The sequence below is a fragment of the Corvus brachyrhynchos genome, unplaced genomic scaffold (assembly GCF_000691975.1).
Source record: "Corvus brachyrhynchos isolate BGI_N302 unplaced genomic scaffold, ASM69197v1 scaffold56, whole genome shotgun sequence".
Lineage (NCBI taxonomy): Eukaryota > Metazoa > Chordata > Aves > Passeriformes > Corvidae > Corvus > Corvus brachyrhynchos.
Genome location: NW_008238664.1, coordinates 7660408 through 7671599, shown reverse-complemented (window position 1 = coordinate 7671599; position 11192 = coordinate 7660408). Strand labels below are relative to the sequence as shown.

The 11192-nt window shown below is 44.2% G+C and overlaps 4 protein-coding genes across 5 annotated transcripts in view; 2 read left to right on the top strand and 2 right to left on the bottom strand.

Moving 5' to 3' along the window:
* The first annotated feature begins 184 nt into the window (after nucleotides 1–184).
* LOC103618151 (histone H4) lies at nucleotides 185–596 on the top strand. The gene has a single exon (XM_008636514.2). It carries the CDS (start codon nucleotides 204–206, stop codon nucleotides 513–515), a length of 312 nt encoding a protein of 103 aa, XP_008634736.1. The 5' UTR covers nucleotides 185–203; the 3' UTR covers nucleotides 516–596.
* A 92-nt stretch (nucleotides 597–688) lies between these two features.
* LOC103618153 (histone H2B 7) lies at nucleotides 689–1588 on the top strand. Its single transcript, XM_008636515.2, has one exon. The coding sequence runs from the start codon at nucleotides 961–963 to the stop codon at nucleotides 1375–1377; it is 417 nt and encodes a 138-aa protein (XP_008634737.2). The 5' UTR covers nucleotides 689–960; the 3' UTR covers nucleotides 1378–1588.
* A 53-nt stretch (nucleotides 1589–1641) lies between these two features.
* Nucleotides 1642–1990, bottom strand: LOC103618154 (histone H4). Its single transcript, XM_008636516.2, has one exon. It carries the CDS (start codon nucleotides 1969–1971, stop codon nucleotides 1660–1662), a length of 312 nt encoding a protein of 103 aa, XP_008634738.1. The 5' UTR covers nucleotides 1972–1990; the 3' UTR covers nucleotides 1642–1659.
* A 657-nt stretch (nucleotides 1991–2647) lies between these two features.
* Nucleotides 2648–11192, bottom strand: part of LOC103618150 (histone H3) — a 33455-nt gene continuing 24910 nt past the window's right edge. The window contains exons 2-3 of one of the 2 annotated variants that reach the window (XM_017737805.1): nucleotides 10475–10965; nucleotides 2648–8192 (exon numbers count right to left, since the gene is read on the bottom strand). In XM_017737805.1, the coding sequence (XP_017593294.1) occupies nucleotides 10627–10965 (339 nt within the window). In that variant the 3' untranslated portion in view covers nucleotides 2648–8192; nucleotides 10475–10626. Of the gene's footprint in view, nucleotides 8193–10474; nucleotides 11053–11192 lie in introns of those variants that run through there. The other variant, XM_008636513.2, reaches the window with a different exon arrangement.

The following is an 11192-nucleotide window of genomic DNA, read 5'->3' as shown; positions in this document are numbered from 1 at the left end:
GGGCAGAGCCGGGAAAGCCCCGCGGCCGCGTCTCGCGGGAAGAGCGCGCGGAGCCGCGCAGGGGGGGACGAGCGCGGTGGGCGGGGACTGGGGCCGAGACCACGCCTCCCGCCGCAGTCCTCAACCAGGTCGGACCGCCGGCAATATACACAGGCGCGGAACGGTGTCTAGTGCGTTGAGTTTAGTACTGCCAGAAAAAGACCATGTCTGGTCGGGGTAAGGGCGGCAAGGGGCTCGGCAAGGGCGGCGCCAAGCGCCACCGCAAGGTGCTGCGCGACAACATCCAGGGCATCACCAAGCCGGCCATCCGCCGCCTGGCTCGGCGCGGCGGCGTCAAGCGCATCTCGGGGCTCATCTACGAGGAGACGCGCGGCGTGCTCAAGGTGTTCCTGGAGAACGTGATCCGCGACGCCGTCACCTACACGGAGCACGCCAAGAGGAAGACGGTCACGGCCATGGACGTGGTCTACGCCCTCAAGCGCCAGGGTCGCACCCTCTACGGCTTTGGCGGCTAAACTCAAAAAACTTACATTGTCAGAAACACCAAGGCTCTTTTCAGAGCCACCCACAAATTTCACTATAAGAGCTGTTTATTACTGATACGTGGGTTTCTGAAGTTTTTAGTAACTTGGAATAATATATATAGTAGCTTAAGTAGTCCGTAATTATCGGAAAATTGCAGTATCTATAGTGCCAAGGTCGGCGGTGCTAATTGCGCTGCTGAATGGCAACGCATTGCAGTTAGCATCGCGCACTAAATTACGTTTTCAGATCCAGGACTGTCCACCCCAACGGCAAAGCTCTACGATTGTGTAAATTGCAGCGCCTGAGCTCTGGCGGTTGCAGGATAGAAGTGCCTGACATTACGTTGATACTTTTTAGTCCAATAGGAATGGAACGATTACAATCCTCTAATTTGCATAACACCGTTATAAATACCGGGGCCAGGCGCCATTTTCGATGTTGTTGTGCTACAGCGAAGGTCTTGGAAAGAAAACATTAAAGATGCCTGAGCCGGCGAAATCTGCTCCGGCACCGAAGAAAGGTTCTAAGAAGGCGGTCACTAAGACTCAAAAGAAAGGCGACAAGAAGCGCAAGAGAGCAAGGAAAGAGAGCTACTCGATCTACGTGTACAAGGTGCTGAAGCAGGTGCACCCCGACACGGGCATCTCGTCCAAGGCCATGAGCATCATGAACTCCTTCGTCAACGACATCTTCGAGCGCATCGCCGGCGAGGCGTCGCGCCTGGCGCACTCAAACAAGCGCTCCACCATGGAGATCCGGACGGCCGTGCGGCTGCTGCTGCCCGGCGAGCTGGCCAAGCACGCCGTGTCCGAGGGCACCAAGGCTGTCACCAAGTACACCAGCTCCAAGTAAAAGGATTTTAAATTATAAACCAAACGGCTCTTTTAAGAGCCACCACACGGTCTTAATAGAGCTGTAATTGCAAATAATGAGATTTTTTCTCATGTGGATTACCTTCGTTAAAAGAGCAAATAAAGTATATTGGTCTAGGTACAGAATACTGCACGGTTTTTAAGGTCACTTTTTCCTTGCATTACTAATTTTGAAGCAATTACTAGCTCTTATAGTGAAATCTGTCGGTGGCCCTTAAAAGAGCCTTGGTGTTTTAGAACTGTAAATTTTAGCGATTCAAATTTAGCCGCCAAAGCCGTAGAGGGTGCGACCCTGGCGCTTGAGGGCGTAGACCACGTCCATGGCCGTGACCGTCTTCCTCTTGGCGTGCTCCGTGTAGGTGACGGCGTCGCGGATCACGTTCTCCAGGAACACCTTGAGCACGCCGCGCGTCTCCTCGTAGATGAGCCCCGAGATGCGCTTGACGCCGCCGCGCCGAGCCAGGCGGCGGATGGCCGGCTTGGTGATGCCCTGGATGTTGTCGCGCAGCACCTTGCGGTGGCGCTTGGCGCCGCCCTTGCCGAGCCCCTTGCCGCCCTTACCCCGACCAGACATGGTCTTTTTCTGGCAGTACTAAACTCAACGCACTAGACACCGTTCCGCGCCTGTGTATATTGCCGGCGGTCCGACCTGGTTGAGGACTGCGGCGGGAGGCGTGGTCTCGGCCCCAGTCCCCGCCCACCGCGCTCGCTCCCGAGCGAGGCCGCGCCGGCCCCGCTCTCAACCCGTGCCTCCTTTTGCTGCTCTCCCGTCCCGCCCTGGCCGTGCCCCCCTGCGCGGTGACAGTTCCCCAGGAGCTCTGAGTCTCCGCCGGTAGCAGGAGCGGGGGCTGCGGCACCCTCTTCCCCCACCCCCTTCCCCGCTGCCAGCAGGTCTGCGGCAAAATCCGACCAATGCGGGGCCTCCCCCGGTGCCCCGGCCCCGCCCCTCCGCTGCTCTCCGCCCGCCCATCCCGGCTTCTGCTTTGGACGCTTCAAGTGTTCCTTTTTAATTTTTTTGTTATTAGCATTTGCCGGCATAGACACCTTCCTCGGGAAAATTTATATAACTCTGCCAACCTTGTCCTCTGCGACCCACAGCTTCTTTCTGTTACTAGCTTCTTGTTGTTTAAAATAGGAGGGGAAGGAAATGGTTAAGCCTCGTAATGGGTAGAGGTTTTTTACCTTTTTTTAATTTTTTTTTTTTAATATAATGCCGAATTCATTCGAGAGGATTAAAGCGTGAACAGTTCTGTGGCCTATGTTTGTTTTATTTGGCACCTTGAAACACAAGTCCACACACATGCAAACATGTACATGTATATCTGTCATATCTTTAACTATCTAGCATATTTTTCACCGTTTTTAGGAAAGAGCCTAAAGAATTCTGAAAGAACAGAACGTCACGAAGCAGCCACTGGTTGCAACAACATTTTCCGGGAATGCTTCCTACTGGGGAAGTAGGGGACCTGTTCTTGGTCTGCACTGTAATGGAAATGAAAGACTATTTCAAGTTTTTCACACTAATGTTTGGATTATCTCCTTGCTAAACACATGCCATTTACAAGAGGAATGCTACTCGTATTTTTAACTGTAACACTAAAATACAGATCAATGTTCTAGTTCTACTAAGTTTCCTGGATTAAAGCAGAATTGCATAAACTAATAAATTTTACCTCCTTACACAGGTATTATTAAACTAATTCTTACTGAGATTAAACACAGTTTCACAATTAAAAAAGATTTAGGTTCACTTGGCATTTTTCCTTTCTACTTTTTAACAGCTGAAATTTTCACAAATTTCTATTGATTTTGGTAATAATAAATAATCTTTACATTTAATAAAGGAATATTGACATAGAAATAAATACGTCTTCAAGAAGTGTGAAAATTAGAATTATCCAAAGATCCTTTTAGAGATTTTGTTTTGGTGTGGTTTCTGTTGTAATTGGCATTTAGTGTTCATATTCTGAGAACTCATAGCATTATAAAACATTTTCACTGGCATAATTTTGTGTAACTTCTTTGAAAAAGAGAAGAAAAAAAATGCTGCAGTAACAATGCCCTCATCCCCCATCATCCTTCTTTCTTACTAATGACTCACACATGCTAGGGTAAAAAATTTATCTCGTTCTTTACCTCCCCTCACATAACCCCTCAAAAGTGTGATAGATCCATGTTCAAAAAGGAATTTGCTTTCCTTTTGTAAGATAGAAGGATTTATCCTAATTACTTTTTCCAAACACAGGAACATAATGAAACAATTTTGGATTTGGTTGGTTTTACTGGGGTTTGTTTGTTTGCTTGCTTGTTTTAATATCTTTTAGCTCTTTTTCTATTTCCCTCTGCAGCAGACAACTTTGTTCAAAACTCTTCATCCTTCTTTCATGAACCTGTAAATTTACTGCTAGAATCTACTTTATAACTTAGGCAACTGCTTGTTTTGGAATTGTGACTCCAGCATTTAGGGATGTCTCATAGTGCATTTGGTTTTTATTCTTCCCCAACATGGGGCCCTCTTGGCTTTTGTGGCTGGTCACCTTCTTATAAGCACCACTAGTGAACCTTCTATTTGATTCCTACATTTAAACTGGAGCCTTCTACGGGAAAGTGATTGATCCATCAGCTTTCTGTGACACCCTCCAGTCACATAAGCCTGTTACACAGCAAAAGCAGTTAGCAACTCCAAAACCAGAATGTTAAATAAAGTCGTCGTTAGCACTGATGGGTGAATGAAACACTTACAAAAAGATATCCAAGAGAAGGAGGAGTAGAATACCATTCCTTTTGCAACAGTAAATACCTGCTGGAGTCTCATGGAGGCTCTCAGGGAGCTCTGCTTTACATTTCTGAGGACTTGGGTGAGGGTGTCTCTCCTATGTATTTGGGTTCTGCATCTATCCTGGGACAGTTGGGTGAATTAGTGCAAACTTCATACAGTACTTTTAGTTAAATAAACATAAAAAGTAACTCTTAAACATTATTTATAATGTGTTAAAAAAACCAAATGAGCCCCGACCCCTAAACTCTTGAGAATAAAAAGTTTTAGCATTTGAAAGTGTTCTTAAACTACAACATATGCAGGTGCTTGCAAAGTACTGTGTATTATGCAATACCTCTAATGTAGTCTTACAGCCATGCATTTCAGGGCCATTAAAATAGATAAATTTTGTAAGGATGTTAAGAACTTCCTATTCTTCTCATTTAAAGATCCTAGTTACAGGTCTCTGAAAATGTATAATGACTGCATGTACACATGCATGCACGCACGTATAATAATTATAGTTCAGTCCTCACAGCACGTAACCAGCATTGAATACTTCACAGTAGACTTGCTTTTCATTTTATTTCTGTGTAGACTGCACTTGTGCTGCTGTTGTAAGGTGAACCCAAACTCTGCACACGCCTGTGTCAACAACCAGAAAAACAGCAAGGACTGGCCTGGAAATGCTGCTGAGTCTGTTACTGTTTTCAAGCATTGGATGCAGAGGTGGGGTGACACTTTTGTTCTGGAAAAATTTCTGTGTTATATTGGCCTAGACTGAGAATACCAAAGGAGTCTGAGAGTGACAAATGTTGGCACCCCCTCCATTTTCTTTAGTCTCTGCATTGTTACCACTCTTAGACTTTTAAATGCATCTCTCCTAGAAGAGGATTAGTCCATATCCATGTAATGATCTTAATTTTTTCCAAACATGTTTGTTTTTCCTTTGTGTTTAAAAACAACAACAGCCTCTCAGATGAGTCTGCCTGGGACAACTGATGGGAAGATCAAAATCAGCCCAAATAAGTAAAATACAATTCAATTTCAGCAACCAACAGCATGCTTCATTTAGTAAAAAAGAGGGGGGGGAAATCCTTCCTTAATATTCTATTTCAGAATATAAGTAACCTGAATTGCAGCTGGCACTGTTTGTGCTTAGAAGTCCTTCAATCTCAGTGTGACAATGATTCTGACAATGAGCTGATTGACTGCAGCAAAGCATTCAAAAATTCCTAAGTGCTACTTATCATTGCATTGGTGCCGTGGGGATTTACCTACCTTTCATGTACTATCAGTAGTCGAAATTAATTCAGGAAATGTTCAGACTTCAGCACACTGAATTGGCATCCAAAACACACAAAGATTTACACTTGACTTTTGGCTGCTCCTGAAAAGCTGTGTTTCAGAAACACTCTTTTTTGTTTGTTTTTTGCCATGCTTCTTACATCGTGCATTAAGCTCTATATCCTTATGTTCATTACAACATTGGCATACTGCCATAAATCCATGGGGTCATATGGAACACTTATGGACAAGTGTATCATGGGCCCTCTGGATCAATTACTTTCCTGTTGATGGCATTGCAAGTTGAAGCTTTTATAGGCCAGAATTTTGTATAGCTTTACAGGTCAGTCCTGATGGATCAGTGCTGTGCTTGGAATAACATACAAAATAAAAATCTATATGCAGAGAGAAATGGGATACTCATAAATACATCAAATATTCATGGTGTGGGGAAGGCATGCAATGAAATGGAAGATCTTCAGAAACAGATTGTGATGAGCAAGAATAAAATGTAGAGAGAGAAGCAATAAGGACACAGAGGATATATAATCAGGTTCCTTAATATCTTAACTACATTTAACCTCCACATGAGAACAGATGACAGCACAGCAGAGTACAGACTTTGCTGATGTGTAAAGATGAAGTGATCAAGCCCATTAAAAAAAATCTTCACATTAATGTACTAGAAAAATCTCACAGTGCTTAAGGGTAAAAGAACATGAAGGATGGGGAAACAGATACAGAACTGAACATTGCCAATACATGCAAACTTGAGAAAGCAGCACAGGTGACCCAGATGAGAAAGGTGAGGAGGGAAAAATGTTGGGGCAGTGCCACACTGCCCCTGGTATGCTCTTTCCTTCCCCAGGGTCCCTGCAGGTGTGCGTTTTGTGACTCTGACACCTTACCCTAAGAGCAGGCTTAGGCTGAGGCCGAGGTGCCCAGCACCATGGATGGCCTAGAAGAGAAAGTTGTGGAGGAACCAGTGTTGGGGAAGTGCCATACTCACTTTGGCATGTCTTTGGTGGCACCTGGGTCCCTGGGACTCTAGACTTTGTGGCTCTTTGAACCTGAAGCCAAACCTAAAAGCACCTTTAGACTAAGGTGCAGGGCACTATGGGTGGCACAGACAAAAACAGTGTGGAGTGAGCAAGTTTAGGGCATGTCTTTTGCCACCCCAGTGCCTCTGGAGCTGCAGGATTTCTTTCTGTGATCCCTATCAGTCATCACAGACTGGGGCTGAGGGCCCCAACCAACTGGGCTTACATTTTTTATGTACAAATGGTTTTAATTCAAACTCGGTTTTCATTGCTTTATATATTATGTTCCTTTAGTTCATTGTCTTTTTATTACCAAACCCTGTTATTGCTGTAACAGCTTCACTGAAAACAGTTTTTCATCTTGTGTTGCTTCATAGTCTTTTACAGGAAATTTCATTAACTGTATTCCTCTTTCCCCATATCCTTGTGATGTATTAAGTAGTTTAGCATAGTAGCTGGAGTGGTTGTAGAATTAGGCCACAAGAGCTGACCAAAAGAAAAGGTTTTGTTAAAAACTAATGCTGCTAAGATACAACTAGCCCAAAGCAGAATGAAAAAGGCAAGGCAGGATCAAGGAAACAATTCCAAGAATTAAGGTAATGTCAGATGAAGATCATTTACACAATAGTTAGAAGAATTAAAACAAACAAACAAAAAACAACAGAAGAGACAACTAACCAGAAGCAAGTGATGGACTTGGGAGTTGAGTGCTGGGTGGCCTGTGTGGGATTGAAGGTTAACTTTTGGTGTAGTGGTCACTCTATAGATCCACCCAGCTCAAGCTGTAACCTGAAAACTAATAAAAGAAATTGGAAACATTCACTTGGAAAAGTGCATTAGTCAACAGGATCCAAGGGTCAGGACCTGTTATTCTGGCCAGTGTAATTAATTCCGTAATAGGAGTAGCTGACAAAGTACTTTCTAATATACAATATAAACTCTCAACAAGTGTTCCATGCTGTTGTGTCACCATTGTTTGCACATCTACGATCTGAAACATGCTGATACCCAGCTTGAAGATACAACATGACTTGAAAGTGGGAGAGAAGAGAGAGGAGATGATGCAGCAGAGCAGTACCAGCCAGGCCTGTAGGAGAGCTGCGGCTGGCTAAGCTCAAACTTCTCTGTTGGTGTTTACAGAAGACTGTAACCAACAGGTGATTCAGATTGTGAAGAAGCCCAGAAGAGGGATTTTCAAATGAAAACATGTTTAGGACCTATCTTTGCATACTAGCTTGCATGGAAACCACCTTTATAAAATATTTACATTACAATAGTTAACGCAAATGAGCACCTCTGTTCTTCTTCACATGGGTATAGCTGTTCAGATTTTTTCAGAAACTTCGAGCTGTCAAGCAGGACTGATTAAAATATTTTTGTTCTAGAAAGATGCTGTCATCAGACCTTCTATGTATTTGCCTGAAATGAAGTATTTCACCAGGATGTCAGTAGTTATGCTCTATTTTACTGGTTGGACTGATAAGAGCATTCTTCCAAGCAATGATTTTAATTTGAGCCAGTTCATCCAAGGAGGATAGTTAAAGAGCCAGGACCAGTCCTAGACAAATATCTTGCTGAGCATCTAAAAATCACCTGCAAAAGCACCTTGATTACCAACAGCAACGCTCAAGTTGATCCTCAGCTGCCCAGCACAGTGGTCTTGCTCACATCCAGTTTTGACTTGGCAGCATTCTTTTATCTCAGGCTCTCCTGCAAAAAGCAAAGAAATGCAGCTGAACCTTGCTGGCACCAGAGGAATCTCCACTTGTATTCTCACTTGGACTTAGGGAATCTTGCATTGAGTCATGTGTGACTACACACCACACTTTTGCTATGTATTACACCCCAAAACTACTTCAGACTCAGGCATTACAACTCGGAGTTTATATGAGCCCTGAAAAACAAACAAACAAAAAAAGCATTGCACATTTGCTTCTGTCTCAGCTGATTAGTTGTTAGTGTTTTTTTTACAATTCAAGCATACAGTTCTCTCAGACTGAATCCAAATAATACTTAATTTAATAAAACAGTATGAAGTTTTCAGAAGACTAGAGGAAAATGCAACAGATTAAGGCAAATAAAACCTGTTTTCCTGTCCCACTCCTCAAAAATAATGTATTTCTTAAACGTAAAAAAAAAGTAGCATCATTTTTCACCCAAAAATCTGCTGAAATGTAACTACTCTAACCATTGGCTTATATTAGATATCAAATACTTTCTATATAAACTATTAGGAAAAGCTACTCTACTGGATCTATTAAATTTTTATTATAAGCATATGCAAACAGGCTCAGATAAATATATCTTTGGCTATCTCAGACAGTGAAATGAAATGAGTTAGCTTGCACAAAAACTCATTTCTGCAATCCCGGTGGTAAAAAATCTGTTCTGAAAAGCAGAAGTCCTATATCAATGAACAAATGTGGGGGGATGAAAAAATCAGACCAGAGACTTAATTCCCAAAGCACTACTCCCGATAACTTCCCCCCTCCCTTTTAACCCTCCGAGGTTCAGTAACAGAAAATGGCTGAAAGTGAGAAAAACAGAGGAAAGAAAATGGTGTCGAGGCACTTGATTGGTCAGATTTTGCTGCATAGTCCAAGTTTCTGACACAGAGAAGGGAATATTCCTAAAATGAAGCTTATCAGCAGTTAAGAGAAAACTAAGACTCTTACAATTTTGGGCTTTCCAAGAGAAGTATTTCCTCGAAACATTTCTCCGTGGCTCCTTATTTCCTAGTTTAAATGAAGGCTGTGTCCAACTCAATCCTACCGCTTCTTAAAGGCACGGATACTCATTTGTAGCATCGAAAAACCAAAGGGACATTATTTCCATTAATTTAATGGAACAGCAGGCTCCTCAAATGATATAAAATGGCCTGTAGTACTAAAATACATAAAGGCGGCCTAGAGTCAGGAATAACTTAGGAAACGTAAATTTTTCAGCTGACTACAGATCTATTTACTAGGAGAGCAAGAGGGTGTGTCATTGAATTTACAGTGAGGGAGAAATCCGTTTTCCAGGTAGGTTCACAAAAATCACTGAATACAACGAATAGGGAAGCGTCAGAATTTTAAAATTCTAGACTTGCTAGGTCATTAAGCACAGATACTCCTTGGAAAACACATCTGTGGTAACTTCAACAAATCTTTTCGAGAGCCTCAATAATGACAGAGAAAATTGGTGCAACCCAAAATCTAAGAATTCTTACAGGATACCCAGAACCATTAAGGATGTCACGCGTGCGGTCCTACACCAGCAAGGAGCACACCACTTGGAAAAGGGACTCGGAAAACATCCCTGCCTCCACCTTACATTCCACCCCCGCTCCCCTTCCCCTTTTGAAAATAACATTTATCTCGGGAATAAATAGTAGTGCTCGAGATGGGCTGAAAATGCCCGCGGGACGGCGCTCACGACCACGAGTGATAAAGCACTGAGGAAACTACCGATTGAGAGCCCTTCCAGGGAAGGCGGGAAAGGAGTTTTTACGGCTTCAGAAACAAAGGGAGTCCCGCGCGCCCTCAAAAAAAAAAACAAAACCACAAACAGGGTTTGGAAAGCGAAACAATATTGCTTTCAGGAAAATAGACCAATAAACTGTTAAACTGTTACCTTAAATGAGGAACATAAGCACAGCCCAACATTTACAATACATTAAACGTCTCTAATCGTGAGAGCGGAATTCTGTGGAAGTTCCTTCCTTTACAAATTCAAGCACTTTGAAGCGAATGATTTTAAGACACGGCCAAACAAACAAAACCAACTTATTTTCTAACTGGATATCTTTCCTTTCAGATCAGGAAAAATTATTACAGTAGTTTTAAATACGGAAACACCAACGGGGAAAACATGTAGAAAGCAGTATTTCACTCTAAATAAAAATTTGTCTTAGCAAAATTACTTCAAAGGAATTAAGCAGTATATTGTTTCGCTAAAACCAAGATCCTGTAACTTTAAAACATAATAAACGCATTCAGCTTGCTACTTACCTGAGACGTAAGATCTTGCTAACATAAAGCCTCCCCCGAAAAACATCACCTCCAACACGACTAGAAATTAACAGCTCTTTAGTGATATTGTGGTGGCTCTTAAAAGAGCCTTTGGGTTTTCGATGGTCTGAATTTTCCGTTTGCCAACGAGCTTATGCACGCTCGCCGCGGATGCGGCGGGCCAGCTGGATGTCCTTGGGCATGATGGTGACGCGCTTGGCGTGGATGGCGCACAGGTTGGTGTCCTCGAAGAGCCCCACCAGGTAGGCCTCGCTGGCCTCCTGCAGCGCCATCACGGCCGAGCTCTGGAAGCGCAGGTCGGTCTTGAAGTCCTGCGCGATCTCGCGCACCAGGCGCTGGAAGGGCAGCTTGCGGATCAGCAGCTCCGTGGACTTCTGGTAGCGCCGGATCTCGCGCAGCGCCACCGTGCCGGGCCGGTAGCGGTGCGGCTTCTTGACGCCGCCCGGGGCCGGCGCGCTCTTGCGGGCCGCCTGGGTTGCCAGCTGCTTGCGGGGCGCCTTGCCACCCGTCGACTTACGCGCCGTCTGCTTCGTACGCGCCATCTCCTAGAAAGAACAGCAACGACGGAACGAAGGGACTGACCGAGGGGTATCTGCGGGGCCGCTATTTATGGCCATCAGCGCGCTGTGATTGGCCAGCGCGAAGAGACGGCTCCCATTGGGCAACGGGCGGGGTTTGAAAATCCCGCGCAGGAGGG